General features: G+C 37.4%; 1 protein-coding gene across 11 annotated transcripts in view; it reads left to right on the top strand.

Annotated features, from left to right (window-relative positions):
• The window catches only part of ZNF568 (zinc finger protein 568), a 36,881-nt gene extending 33,354 nt beyond the window's left edge, over positions 1-3,527 (top strand). For all 11 annotated transcript variants that reach the window (XM_086690932.1, XM_086690930.1, XM_086690931.1 and 8 more), the window contains one exon: positions 755-3,527. In XM_086690932.1, the coding sequence (XP_086547058.1) occupies positions 755-2,340 (1,586 nt within the window). In that variant the 3' untranslated portion in view covers positions 2,341-3,527. The remainder of the gene's footprint in view (positions 1-754) is intronic.
• The last annotated feature ends 12,853 nt before the right edge of the window (positions 3,528-16,380 follow it).

Raw genomic sequence — 16,380 nt, 5'->3', positions numbered from 1 at the left:
GAAAGATGTTACTTAAGTAAATCCATAATACTTGCCTCAGGGAGTGTAATTGCTCCCTAAGACTTTAAGTTAATCCTCTTCAGGCATCTTATCTCTGCTTTATGAGTACCTGAATCCTTTAATTTGTTCTCTTTTCCAGTGCTTTGTGGCCAAATTACTTTGTTACCTGACTTTTACATCTTAGTAGTACTTTAACTTCTTAGCCCTGCTATTAGTTATCAGTTCCCTATATGCCTTTCATTTCCATTCTTTTGTTGAAATCTCTTGTTTACCTTCTTTATACTCGTTTTTTTTTTTCCTTGTGGGTTTGACCTTTAATTCTTTTACGGTCATTTTCATAGATTTTTAGGGAGAAGGGAGAAATAAACATATATATTCAATCCACTGTGTTTAACCACAAGTTTTACTTTCATCCTCTGGTCATTTTGACTCCCTATCCAGTCATTTATATATTCACCCTTTCATCTTAATTATTCTGTTCATGTTACTGATTTCTGCATTATATAAGCACACTTTTAAAATCCATCAAAGCAACTTAGGCCTATCAGTGTCAGTTTTCTCTCCATAATATTTTCTATCGGAGTTAACCCCTTAAAACTTAAAAACTAGGGACATTTGTACTTTGGATTTCTTTCATATTGGGAGACTAGAGTCAATATCAAAGACCAACTCTGTAGTAGCAAATTTCTGAAATGTTATTAATAGTATAAAGCAGAAAAATTCAAAAGTAATAATTTTTGGTCCTCCATTTTAGAAGTTTGGGAAGTTGATGAACAACAGATCAAGAAGCAACAGGAAGCACTTGTGAGGAAAGTCACATCCATCTCCAAGAAAACTCTGATTAAGGAAAATGTCATTGAATGTAAAAAAGTTACAAAAATATTTCCTTTGAACTCAGATATTATTACTTCAAGACCAAACTTCTATGAATGTGACTCATTTGATAAAGATTTGGAACATAATTTAGACTTACTTAGTTATGATAAGGACTGTATAAGAGAGGAAAATTATGAATATAATAAATGCAGGAAGCCATTTTACCCTTGCTCATCCCATGTTCTAACCCCCTTTAAGTGTAATCAGTGTGGACAAGATTTCAGTCATAGATTTGACCTCATCAGACATGAGAGAATTCATGCTGGAGAGAAACCCTACGAGTGTAAGGAATGTGGAAAAGCCTTCAGCAGGAAGGAAAATCTTATTACACATCAAAAAATTCATACTGGGGAGAAACCATATAAATGTAATGAATGTGGAAAAGCTTTCATTCAGATGTCAAACCTTATTAGACACCAGAGAATTCATACAGGGGAGAAACCTTATGCATGTAAGGATTGTTGGAAGGCCTTCAGTCAGAAATCAAATCTCATTGAACACGAGAGAATTCATACTGGAGAAAAGCCCTATGAATGTAAAGAATGCGGAAAATCCTTCAGCCAGAAGCAAAATCTTATTGAACACGAGAAAATTCATACTGGGGAGAAACCTTATGCATGTAATGAATGTGGTAGAGCCTTTTCTCGAATGTCATCCGTTACTCTACACATGAGAAGTCACACAGGGGAAAAACCCTATAAATGTAATAAATGTGGAAAAGCCTTCTCTCAATGTTCAGTGTTTATTATACATATGAGAAGTCATACAGGTGAGAAACCCTATGTATGTAGTGAATGTGGGAAAGCATTCTCTCAAAGTTCATCCCTTACTGTACATATGAGAAATCATACAGCTGAGAAACCCTATGAATGTAACGAGTGTGGAAAAGCCTTCAGCAGGAAAGAAAATCTCATTACACATCAGAAAATTCACACTGGAGAGAAACCGTATGAATGTAATGAATGTGGGAAAGCTTTTATTCAGATGTCAAACCTCATTAGACACCAGAGAATTCATACTGGTGAGAAACCTTATGCATGTGCAGTATGTGGGAAAGCCTTTAGTCAGAAATCAAATCTCACTGAACATGAGAAAATTCATACTGGAGAAAAACCTTATCATTGTAATCAATGTGGAAAAGCTTTCAGTCAGAGACAAAATCTCCTCGAACATGAAAAAATTCACACTGGAGAGAAACCATTTAAATGTAATGAATGTGGTAAAGCCTTCTCTCGAATCTCATCCCTTACTCTTCATGTGAGAAGTCATACAGGAGAGAAACCTTATGAATGTAATAAATGTGGAAAAGCCTTCTCTCAATGCTCATTACTTATTATACATATGAGAAGTCATACTGGTGAGAAACCCTTTGAATGTAATGAATGTGGGAAAGCATTCTCTCAAAGAGCATCCCTTTCTATACATAAGAGAGGTCATACAGGTGAGAAACGCCGAGTGTACTAAATGAGGGAAGGCCTTTTCTTAAATTCAACTCATGCTTTACTTAACTTTTGAAATACATTGGTGTAAACTCAAAACAACCAAGATCTTTATGGAAAAACTATAAAACTTTATTGGAGGGCATAAGACTTGAATAAATAGAACTACCATGTATAGAGATGGAAAAACTCAATATCATAAAAATGTCAGTTCTCCAAAATGAATCTATTGACCTAATATAGTACCAAACATCTAACAAGAATTTTCTAGGATCTTTACAAAATGATTCTAAAATTCATGTGAAATGGAAGTCCCTGGATTGCTGAGATGATTTTGAATAAGAACAGCAAGGACCCATCTTCTACCATATATTACACAAAAGTTATGGTCATTAAATAGTGTGTGGTATCAGAGCATGAATACATAAGCAGATTTTACAGAATAGAATGCCTAGGAATAAGTCAATGAATATATGCAAACCTGGTGTATATTATACATAACAATGACATCATGAATCAATAGAGAAATGACAGCCAATAAAATTTGTTGGAGTATTTGGTTCTCCATATTGGGGAAAATAAAACTACATTCAATCTTACGATATATAAAGAAAACAGAATTCCAAAGGATTTGAACACTGGAATGTGAAAAGCTAAACTGAAATTCTTGGGAGGAAATACAGAATGTTGTCTATGGTTTTAAGGCAGCGAATCATTTTTTTAAAAGGCAAAAGGACCCTGCAGTTCCATTTCTGTATATTCATCATAAAGAAACAAATATGCGTAAATATATATATATATACATACATATATATATATATATACACTAAATTATGGATGAGGTGATGGATAAATAAAATGTGATATAGTCAAATAATGGAATAGTATACAGCAGTTAAAAGCAATAGACTAGATCTGTATTTTGTAACATGGATAGTTATGTAAAACAATGTTGAGTGGAAAAAAAATCAAAATCCTCAAATGAAACATTGTGTAATGACATTCATATAAATTGGAATTAAATCATAAAGAACAGAACTATGTTTTTATTATTATTGAAATATGTATGTATGTAAAATGGACTAGAAGGGTACATACCAAATTATTATTAGTATTTTCTCTGGCAGGGTATTGATCAAAGGGGACTTTTAGCTTTATTTGTAATTTTTACGCCTTAATAAAGATCGAGAGCATATAAATCTTAAAAATTAATGATTTGCAGTGGCAATATGGATGGTTTGTCTTAATGGTGTTTTTGTAGTTATTTCTCAGACCTTATGGCTTGGGGGAAGCCTGTGCCCATAGAAAAAAATGTTAGGATGGATCCATATGCCCTATCAGACACTGAGCTATTTTATCAAAAATATTTCCAGAAAATTAGTAATTGGAAGTGATAGTCCTATTTACTATACAATATGAAATTAGCATACTTTATCAATCTTATGTTTTTTTTTACATTTCTAAAGTTGTGATTCATTTTTTTACCAATTATGTTTTAGATTTAATTATTAAAATTTTGAAAATCAGATGGGAGTATGATAAATCAAGTATGATTTTATTTACTATTTTAGGGCACTATGGTCTACTAATGATTCCTTCTCTCAATATATCTTGCATTATTTGGCAACAGGTTTGTTGGATTCATAGCTAACTAATTAGTAATATATTTAGAGTCAATATGGAGAAAATAACATTTTCCTGAGAATTGACTCTGACCAGTTTTCTTGCCCTGTAGGTTTCCATAAAACCAGGACAAACATTAATATCATAGGTAATCATTACAACATTTTGGAATGAGAAAGCCTTTTATTTTCTTGAGATGGCCATAAACAATTATGTAACATTGCTTCACTCTTAACCTACAGATTATTTTATTCCTTTCATAACCCTTGATTTATATGACCTATCTTAATTTTGGTTGGAAATGGTAGCGGTCTAGACCCTGAACAGTAAAAACATAGTTCCTATAAAAGGATTTCATTCTCTATAATCTATAATAATATATGAACCACCCCTTAAGGTAAATGTTTTGTTATGCCATCTCACAATATAACTAATGCACAGAAAATCATTGGTGCCTTTTTAAAAGGGAGATTAGAATAGGAGCTATTAAAAGTGAACTTTAGCATTGAATGCTTGAATATTAACTATATTTGTTCGAGGGTGATTTCACAAAAGAAAACCTCAAACTAAAGTAGTGATAAACAAACATGACCGTATCACTTTTGACTTTTATTAGCTACTTTTAAAGATTGACACTGACTTACATTTGTAAATTGCAGGGACCAATTTTCAACAATTTACCAAAATTTAAGTATCTAAAGGAGTATTGTCATTTCAGAGTCTCTTCTTCATTCCTTTTTTTTTTTTCTTTTTTTAAGTGTTTATTTTTGAGAGACGGAGCACAAGCAGGGGAGGGGCAGAGAGAGAGGGAGACACAGAATCCGAAGCAGCTCCAGGCTCTGAGCTGTCAGCACAGAGGCGGGGCTTGAACACACAAACCATGAGATCATGACCTGAGCTGAAGTTAAACGTTTAACTGACTGAGCCACCCAGGCACTCCCATAGTCTCTTCTTTAGTAGGTTTTATGCTAAGTCCAGTTTTGCCAGCATACCTAATTTTTGTAGACTTGTTTTTTAAAAAATAGTTTTCAAAGTTCATGTGTTATCTACATAACAAAACCTGTGTTTGATGAGTATGTGCAGAAATTAGAACCCTTGTGCATTTTTAACAGGAATGTAAAATGGTAGAGCTGCTGAGGAAAACAGTTTAGCAGTTCCTCAAAAAATTACCATATGATTCTGCATTTCTCTACCTAAGTATATATTCAGAAGTATTGAAAGCAGGGGTTCAAACTGATCCTTGTACACTAGTGTTCATAGTGGCATATTCAGAATAGCCAAAAAATGGAAACAATCTAAGTGTCCAGCAATAGATGAACAGATAAACAAAATGTGGGATATACAAAAAGTGGAATATTATGCAGCCATGCAAAAGAAATTTGGATACATACTACGACGTAACTGAACCTTGGAAAAGTATGATTCCCATCTACATAAGGTAACTAGAATAGGTAAATTCATACAGGAAGTATGATAGAGATTACTGGAATAAAGGAGGAAGAAATGGAGAATTATTGTTTAATGGGTACATTGGTTCTGTTTCAGATGAGAAAATTCTGGAAATAGTGATGATTATAAAACACTATGAATATACTTAATGCCACTTAATTGTACAGGTAAAATTGTTAAAATGTTAAGTTTTATGTTATTAATGTTTTAACACATATGCACATGCACAAGTTTAGAAATACCCAATTTTTTAATGCCAACATCTGAACTATTTGAGTCATTCTCTATTGATAACTTTTTCTCTTGATTCTTTCTTACCTTTCCTATATTTTTGCTTATCTACTAATTTTGATTGTATACTGAACCTTGTGAATATGTTGTAGAGATTATGAATTTTGTTATAATTTTCTGGAGAATGTTGTCTTTGTCCTAAAAACAGCTACATTGGCTGGATTTAAAATCCAGCAATAGCTGAAATATCTGCTTCATTCTTTACATCTTCTAGCTATTGATTTCTATAGGCTCTTTGGAGTTTACATAAATTTGTGAAGTTCAGGCATCAGCCAAAGATTTGGACAGAATTTATAAGTAGATGTTGAATCTCCTCTCTGTAGCTCCTCCTTTCTGGAATTTAACTTTATTTTTAAAGAGTTTTTTAAAACAGCCTGAAACTTCATCCTCCAACTTCTCAGGACAATAATACTGTGGCTCTCTATTTGAGTTTAGCTACCCCATACCACAGAGGCTGGAAAGTTCCATTACATGATAACCTGTATAAAAATTAATGTCTCACAGTATACTTTTCTTTTTTTCAAAGGTCAACTTCCCTTCAATTTTTTTGCCTGTTTTTGGTTGTTCCCCAATGCTTTCACATTGTGTGTGTGTGTGTGTGTGTGTGTGTGTGTGTGTGTGTATAAAATATATATAGTCCAGAGTTGATTATCTTTTTTTTTTTTTTGCAATCCATGAAACATTTTATTTTGAATTAATATTTATGTATTTATTTTTAATTTTATCTTCAAGTTGGCTAACATACAGTGTACTCTTAGCTTCAGGAGTTGATTCCAGGGATTCATCACTTAACATATAACACCCAGTGCTCATCCCAACAAGTGCCCTCCTTAATGTCCATCACCCATTTTCCCCACCCTCCCACCCCAAACCCCCATCAACTCTCAGTTTGTTCTCCCTATTTATGGTTTTCCTCCCTCTCTGTTTTTATCTTAGTTTTCCTACCCTTCCCCTATGATCATCTGTTAAGTTTCTGAAATTCCACATATGAGTGAAATCATATGATATCTTTTTCTGACTTATTTCGCTTAGCATAATACCCTCCAGTTCATCCACATTGTTGCAAATGGCAAGATTTCATTCTTTTTCATCACCGAGTACTATTCTCTTATATATATATATATATATATATATATATATATATATATATATATATATATATATATATACCACATCTTTTTACCCCACTCATCAGTTGATGGTCATTTGGACTCTTTCCATAATTTGGCTATTGTTGATAGCGCTGCTATAAACATTGGGGTGCATGTGCCCCTTCAAATCAGCACTCCTGTATCCTTTGGATAAATTCCTAGTAGTGCAATTGCTGGGTCATAGAGTGATTCTATTTTTAATTTTTTGAGGAACCTCCATATTGTTTTCCAGAGTGGCTGCACCAGTTTGCATTCCCACCAACAGTACAAAAAGGTTCCCCTTTCTTCACATGCTCACCAACATCTGTTGTTTCCTGAGTCGTTAATTTTAGCAGTTTTTAACTGCTAATTTTAACTCTGACCAGCGTGAGGTGGTATCTCAGTGTGGTTTTGATTTGTATTTCTCTAAAGATGAGTGATGTTGAGTATCTTTTCCTGTGTCTGTTTGCCATTTGGATGTGTTCTTTGGAAAAGTGTCTATTCATGTCTTCTGCCCATTTCTTCACTGGATTATTTGTTTTTACGGTGTTGAGTTTGGTAAATTCTTTATAGATTTTTGATACTAACCCTTTATCCAATATGTCATTTGCAAATATCTTCTCCCATTCTGTCAGTTGCCTTTTAGTTTTGTTGATTGTTTCCTTTGCTGGGCAGAAGCTTTTGATTTTTTTTTTTAATTTTTGATGCTTATTTTTTGGGAGACAGAGTGTGAGCAGGGGAGGGGCAGAGAGAGAGGGAGACACAGAATCTGAAGCAGGCTCCAGGCTCCGAACTGTCAGCATAGACCCTGATGTGGGGCTTGAACTCATGAACCGTGAGTTCATGGCCTGAGCTAAAGTTGGATGCTTAACCAACTGAGCTGCCCAGGCACCCCTGAAACTTTTTACCTCGATGAGATCCCAATACTTAATTTTTGCTTTTATTTCTCCTGCCATTGGAGCCATGTCAAGTAAGAAGTTGCTGAAGCCGAGGTCAAAGAGGTTGGTACCTGTTTTCTCCTATAGGATTTTGATGGTTTCCTGTCTCACATTTAGGTCTTTCATCCATTTTGAATTTATTTTTGTACGGTGTTAAAAAAAGTGGTCAAGTTTCATTCTTCTGCATGTTGCTGTCCAGTTCTCCGAGCACCATTTGCTAAAGAGACTGTCTTTTTTCCATTGGATACTCTTCCCTGCTTTGTTGAAGATTAGTTGGCCATAAATTTGTGGGTCCATTTCTGGGTTCTCTATTCTATTTCATTGATCTTTGTGTCTGTTTTTGTGCCAATACCATACTGTCTTGATGATTACAGCTTTGTTAATACAGGCTAAAGTCCAGAATTGTGATGCCTCCAGCTTTGGTTTTCTTTTTCAACATTACTTGGGTTATTTGGGGTCTTTCATGGTTCCATACAAATTTTAGGATTGTTTGTACTAGCTCTGTGAAGAATGCTGGTGCCATTTTTATTGGGATTGCATTGAATGTGTAGATTGCTTTGGGTAGCATTGACATTTTAACAATATTTGTTCTTCTAGTCCATGAGCATTTTCCATTTCTTTGTGACTTCTTCCATTTCTTTCATAAGCTTTCTATAGTTTGTAGCATACAGATCTTTTACCAAAGTTTATTATCTTTTATGGATTAATCTGAAATAAGGCCATTTGTCACTACAAAAAGTGGAAATAGAAGATGACCTTTGAGTAGAGAACTGAAGGAGGTGAGGGAGTAAGTCATGGGGAAATTTGGATAAAGAACACTTAACTATAGAGAACAGAATCTTTAAAGACCCTTCAGTGAGAGCATGCCTGATATATTCAAGTACTGATAAGGAGTAGGACTTTGGTTAGAGTAAATTAAGAAGAGAGTAGTAATTGATAAAATTTAGAAAGAGATTGAGAGCCAGATTAAGTAGTGCCTTAAAGATGAGTCTAGGAAGGAGTTTAGGTTTTGTTTTGTAATAACTGTAAGACCACTGGAAGACTTTAAGCAAAAGATTAACACAATCTGACTTAAGTTTTAAAAGAATTGTCTTAAAAATTGTCTTATAGGACCTAATTATAATAAAGGAGCAAGTGTGGAACCAGAGATACAAATCAAGAGGCTTCAGATAAAAGTTACTTAGATCTGTGTGATAGTGGTTGATGTATTGAGAAGTAGTAAATTTCTTGAGACATTTTCAAGGTAGAGCTGTAAAGACTTGTCTGATAGGTTTGATGTGGTTCATTAGACAAAGAGAAGAATCAAAGCTATTGCCAAGATCTTTGGCCTGATCAACTTGAAAGATGTAATGTCCATCTGTTAAGACGGAAAATCTGTTGTACCAGCTGTTTTGTGGGTCTAGATGAACAAGGGGATATGCCTAGATTTCCAAGCACAGAATCCTACTAGACAGATATATGGATACGGAATCCAGAAGATAAGGATGACTACAGATATACTTTCATGAGTTGTTAGGATATTAATTGTACTTAAGGCCAATGGACTGGATGAGAAGAGATCTAAGGACTGACCTCAGGGAGGGGGGTGGTGTGTGTGGCAGAATTCCAGCATTTAGAGATCAAAGAAGCAAAGAGGAAGCAGCATAGGTGACAAGAAAGTAGACCTAGGGAATTAGGAGAAAACCAAAAAAGGGTCATATACTGGAGGCAAAGTGAATAAAAAGTGTTTTAAAAAGGGGGAAGTAATGAACTTTATCAAATTTTGCTAATTGGTCAAATAAAAAGAAGACTGAGAAACTGATCATTCAGTTATTTAGCAGTGTTAAAGTCATTGGTGACCTTGACAAAAGTAGTTTAAGTGGCAGTAAGTAAAATTCTGAGAATGAAGAGAGGAAACAGAGGTAAAATGACTATAGTGATGGGAGATTTTACAATTGTTCTAAGTGACTGATCAAGCAGACAAGTTATTAAGCTTATAGATAATTTGAATAGCACAGTTAATGAATTTTACCTACTGGGACATATCTAGCACATGCAGCTGGCAACTTTCAAAATATACATTCTTTCCAAGCAAACCTGGAGCATTTATGGAAGTTGATAATAAAGTATCAATTTCACTGATGTAGAATTTAAGAAACAAAACAAAGAAAAAAAAACCCCAGACTCTTAAATACAGAGAACAAACTGGTAGTTGCCAGAGGAAAGGGGGAGGAGGGTGAAATAAAGGGGATTAAGAGTACAGTTATGGCGATGAGCACTGAGTAAGGTATAGAATTGTTGAATCTTATTGCACACTTGAAACTAATGTAACACTGTTAATTAGACTTCAATGAAAAAAAAAGCAAGTATAAACCAAATATCAGTAGATGATATCTTAAACTGCACTCATCACATTGCAGTTAAACCACACATCAGTTACAAAATGCATAGGTACTCTCAGTGATCAGAAAACAGGAAAGTTATCAAAGACTACTGGGGTCATTTTAAAAGACACAGGAATCATCTTCAAAGGACTCTTACTGACCAAACATAAGACAGTGTTTTTTAATACTTACTTGTTTTTGAGAGAGGAAGAGAAAGAGACAGGGAGAGAGGAAGACAGAGGATCCAATGCAGGCTCGGCACTGTCAGCGCAGAGCCCGATGTGGGACTTGAACCCATGAACCATGAGATCATAACCTGAGCTGAGATCAACCTTAGCCAACAGAGCTATCCAGGGCCCCAACAAGAAAAAGACTAACAACTACAGATGATTGAAATATAGCAATTTGTGAAAATCCATAAGATCAACTGTCTGCAGGAAAGCAAGATATCAAAACTCATTTTTTGGGGGGGCACGTGGGTGGCACAGTTGGTTGAGCATTGACTTCAGCTTGGGTCATGATCTCACCATTTTTTAATTCAAGCCCCACATCAGGCTCACTTGTCAGTGCGGAGCCCACTTCAGATCCTATGTCTGCCTCTCGCTGACCCTCCCCTGCTTCTGTGCTCTCTCAAAAAGGAATAAACATTAAAAAAACCTTTATATATAAAAACCTTTATACTATATATATATATATATATATATATAGTACCAACTTCTTATATGAAAAGCATGATAATTAGGGGCGCCTGGGTTGCTCAGTTGGTGGAGCATCTGACTCTTGATTTTGGCTCAGGTCATGATCCCAGGGTCATGAGATCTAGCCCCATATTCTTTCTCTCCCTCTGCCCCTTTCCCCTGCTTGTACTCTCTCTTAAAAAAATAAAAATAGAGGAGAGGGAAGATGGCGGCATAGGAGGACGCTGGGCTCACCGCGCGTCCTGCTGATCACTTAGATTCCACCTACACCTGCCTAAATAACCCAGAAAACCACCAGAGGATTAGCAGAAAGGAGTCTCCGGAGCCAAGCGCAGACGAGAGGCCCACGGAAGAGGGTAGGAAGGGCGGCGAGGCGGTGCGCGCTCCACGGACTGGCGGGAGGGAGCCGGGGTGGACGGGCAGCTCGCCGGCCAAGCAGAGCCCCCGAGTCTGGCTGGCAAAAGCGGAGGGGCCTGACGGACTGTGTTCTGACAGCAAGCACGACTTAGCGTCTGGGAGGTCATAAGTTAACAGCTCTGCTCGGAAAGCGGGAAGGCTGGAGGACAAAGGGAGGGAGAGCTGCTGAGCCCCCAGACGACAGAGCTCAGTTTGGTGGGGAACAAAGGCGCTCACCAGTGCCATCTCCCCCGCCCATCCCCCAGCCAAAATCCCAAAGGGAACCAGTTCCTGCCAGGGAACTTGCTCGCTCAGCGCAAACACCCAACTCTGTGCTTCTGCGGGGCCAAACCTCCGGCAGCGGATCTGACTCCGTCCCGCTGCCACAGGGCCCCTCCTGAAGTGGATCACCTAAGGAGAAGCGAGCTAAGCCTGCCCCTCCTGCCCCCGTGCACCTTGCCTACCCACCCCAGCTAATACGCCAGATCCCCAGCATCACAAGCCTGGCAGTGTGCAAGTAGCCCAGACGGGCCACGCCACCCCACAGTGAATCCCGCTCCTAGGAGAGGGGAAGAGAAGGCACACACCAGTCTGACTGTGGCCCCAGCGGTGGGCTGGGGGCAGACATCAGGGCGGACTGTGGCCCCGCCCACCAACTCCAGTTATACACCACAGCACAGGGGAAGTGCCCTGCAGGTCCTCACCACGCCAGGGACTATCCAAAATGACCAAGCGGAAGAATTCCCCTCAGAAGAATCTCCAGGAAATAACAACAGCTAATGAGCTGATCAAAAAGGATTTAAATAATATAACAGAAAGTGAATTTAGAATAATAGTCATAAAATTAATCGCTGGGCTTGAAAACAGTATAGAGGACAGCAGAGAATCTCTTGCTACAGAGATCAAGGGACTAAGGAACAGTCACGAGGAGCTGAAAAGCGCTTTAAATGAAATGCAAAACAAAATGGAAACGACAACAGCTCGGATTGAAGAGGCAGAGGAGAGAATAGGTGAACTAGAAGATAAAGTTATGGAAAAAGAGGAAGCTGAGAGAAAGAGAGATAAAAAAATCCAGGAGTCAGAGGGGAAAATTAGAGAACTAAGTGATACACTAAAAAGAAATAATATACGCATAATTGGTATCCCAGAGGAGGAAGAGAGAGGGAAAGGTGCTGAAGGGGTACTTGAAGAAATAATAGCTGAGAACTTCCCTGAACTGGGGAAGGAAAAAGGCATTGAAATCCAAGAGGCACAGAGAACTCCCTTCAGACGTAACTTGAATCGATCTTCTAAACGACATATCATAGTGAAACTGGCAAAATACAAGGATAAAGAGAAAATTCTGAAAGCAGCAAGGGATAAACGTGCCCTCACATATAAAGGGAGACCTATAAGACTCGTGACTGATCTCTCTTTTGAAACTTGGCAGGCCAGAAAGAATTGGCACGAGATCTTCAGTGTGCTAAACAGAAAAAATATGCAGCCAAGAATCCTTTATCCAGCAAGTCTGTCATTTAGAATAGAAGGAGAGATAAAGGTCTTCCCAAACAAACAAAAACTGAAGGAATTTGTCACCACTAAACCAGCCCTACAAGAGATCCTAAGGGGGACCCTATGAGACAAAGTACCAGAGACATCACTAGAAGCATAAAACATACAGACATCACAATGACTCTAAACCCATATCTTTCTATAATAACACTGAATGTAAATGGATTAAATGCGCCAACCAAAAGACATAGGGTATCAGAATGGATAAAAAAACAAGACCCATCTATTTGCTGTCTACAAGAGACTGATTTTAGACCTGAGGACACCTTTAGATTGAGAGTGAGGGGATGGAGAACTATTTATCATGCTACTGGAAGCCAAAAGAAAGCTGGAATAGCCATACTTATATCAGACAAACTAGACTTTAAATTAAAGGCTGTAACAAGAGATGAAGAAGGGCATTATATCATAATTACAGGGTCTATCCATCAGGAAGAGCTAACAATTATAAATGTCTATGCGCCGAATACCGGAGCCCCCAAATATATAAAACAATTACTCATAAACATAAGCAACCTTATTGATAAGAATGTGGTAATTGCAGGAGACTTTAACACCCCACTTACAGAAATGGATAGATCATCTAGACACACGGTCAATAAAGAAACAAGGGCCCTGAATGATACATTGGATCAGATGGACTTGACAGATATATTTAGAACTCTGCATCCCAAAGCAACAGAATATACTTTCTTCTCGAGTGCACATGGAACATTCTCCAAGATAGATCGTATACTGGGTCACAAAACAGCCCTTCATAAGTTTACAAGAATTGAAATTATACCATGCATACTTTCAGACCACAATGCTATGAAGCTTGAAATCAACCACAGGAAAAAGTCTGGAAAACCTCCAAAAGCATGGAGGTTAAAGAACACCCTACTAACGAATGAGTGGGTCAACCAGGCAATAAGAGAAGAAATTAAAAAATATATGGAAACAAACGAAAATGAAAATACAACAATCCAAACGCTTTGGGACGCAGCGAAGGCAGTCCTGAGAGGAAAATACATTGCAATCCAGGCCTATCTCAAGAATCAAGAAAAATCCCAAATACAAAATCTAACAGCACACCTAAAGGAAATAGAAGCAGAACAGCAAAGGCAGCCTAAACCCAGCAGAAGAAGAGAAATAATAAAGATCAGAGCAGAAATAAACAATATAGAATCTAAAAAAACTGTAGAGCCAATCAACGAAACCAAGAGTTGGTTTTTTGAAAAAATAAACAAAATTGACAAACCTCTAGCCAGGCTTCTCAAAAAGAAAAGGGAGATGACCCAAATAGATAAAATCATGAATGAAAATGGAATTATTACAACCAATCCCTCAGAGATACAAACAATTATCAGGGAATACTATGAAAAATTATATGCCAACAAATTGGACAACCTGGAAGAAATGGACAAATTCCTAAACACCCACACTCTTCCAAAACTCAATCAGGAGGAAATAGAAAGCTTGAACAGACCCATAACCAGCGAAGAAATTGAATCGGTTATCAAAAATTTCCCAACAAATAAGAGTCCAGGACCATATGGCTTCCCAGGGGAGTTCTACCAGATGTTTAAAGCAGAAATAATACCTATCCTTCTCAAGCTATTCCAAGAAATAGAAAGGGAAGGAAAACTTCCAGACTCATTCTATGAAGCCAGTATTACTTTGATTCCTAAACCAGACAGAGACCCAGTAAAAAAAGAGTACTACAGGCCAATATCCCTGATGAATATGGATGCCAAAATTCTCAATAAGATACTAGCAAATCGAATTCAACGGCATATAAAAAGAATTATTCACCATGACCAAGTGGGATTCATTCCTGGGATGTAGGGCGGGTTCAACATTCGCAAATCAATCAACGTGATACATCACATTAACAAAAAAAAAGAGAAGAACCATATGATCCTGTCAATCGATGCAGAAAAGGCCTTTGACAAAATCCAGCACCCTTTCTTAATAAAAACCCTTGAGAAAGTCGGGATAGAAGGAACATACTTAAAGATCATAAAAGCCATTTATGAAAAGCCCACAGCTAACATCATCCTCAACGGGGAAAAACTGAGAGCTTTTTCCCTGAGATCAGGAACACGACAGGGATGCCCACTCTCACCGCTGTTGTTTAACATAGTCCTGGAAGTTCTAGCATCAGCAATCAGACAACAAAAGGAAATCAAAGGCATCAAAATTGGCAAAGATGAAGTCAAGCTTTCGCTTTTTGCAGATGACATGATATTATACATGGAAAATCCGATAGACTCCACCAAAAGTCTGCTAGAACTGATACATGAATTCAGCAAAGTTGCAGGATACAAAATCAATGTACAGAAATCAGTTGCATTCTTATACACTAACAATGAAGCAACAGAAAGACAAATAAAGAAACTGACCCCATTCACAATTGCACCAAGAATCATAAAATACCTAGGAATAAATCTAACCAAAGATGTAAAAGATCTGTATGCTAAAAACTATAGAAAACTTATGAAGGTAATTGAAGAAGATTTAAAGAAATGGAAAGACATTCCCTGCTCACGGATTGGAAGAATAAATATTGTCAAAATGTCAATACTACCCAAAGCTATCTACACATTCAATGCAATCCCAATCAAAATTGCACCAGCATTCTTCTCGAAACTAGAACAAGCAATCCTAAAATTCATATGGAACCACAAAAGGCCCTGCATAGCCAAATTAATTTTGAAGAAGAAGACCAAAGCAGGAGGCATCACAATCCCAGACTTTAGCCTCTACTACAAAGCTGTCATCATCAAGACAGCATGGTATTGGCACAAAAACAGACATATAGACCAATGGAATAGAATAGAAACCCCAGAACTAGACCCACAAACGTATGGCCAACTCATCTTTGACAAAGCAGGAAAGAACATCCAATGGAAAAAAGACAGTCTCTTTAACAAATGGTGCTGGGAGAACTGGACAGCAACATGCAGAAGGTTGAAACTAGACCACTTTCTCACACCATTCACAAAAATAAACTCAAAATGGATAAAGGACCTGAATGTGAGACAGGAAACCATCAAAACCTTAGAGGAGAAAGCAGGAAAAGACCTCTCTGACCTCATCCGTAGCAATCTCTTACTCGACACATCCCCAAAGGCAAGGGAATTAAAAGCAAAAGTGAATTACTGGGACCTTATGAAGATAAAAAGCTTCTGCACAGCAAAGGAAACAACCAACAAAACTAATAGGCAACCCACGGAATGGGAAAAGATATTTGCAAATGACATATCGGACAAAGGGCTAGTATCCAAAATCTATAAAGAGCTCACCAAACTCCACACCCGAAAAACAAATAACCCAGTGAAGAAATGGGCAGAAAACATGAATAGACACTTCTCTAAAGAAGACATCCGGATGGCCAACAGGCACATGAAAAGATGTTCAACGTCGCTCCTTATCAGGGAAATACAAATCAAAACCACACTCAGATATCACCTCACGCCAGTCAGAGTGGCCAAAATGAACAAATCAGGAGACTATAGATGCTGGAGAGGATGTGGAGAAACGGGAACCCTCTTGCACTGTTGGTGGGAATGCAAATTGGTGCAGCCGCTCTGGAAAGCAGTGTGGAGGTTCCTCAGAAAATTAAAAATAGACCTACCCTATGA

The sequence above is a fragment of the Puma concolor genome, chromosome E2 (assembly GCF_028749965.1).
Source record: "Puma concolor isolate L17-30 chromosome E2, mPumCon1.1.hap2, whole genome shotgun sequence".
NCBI lineage: Eukaryota > Metazoa > Chordata > Mammalia > Carnivora > Felidae > Puma > Puma concolor.
This window is presented reverse-complemented; position numbering and strand designations above follow the sequence as displayed.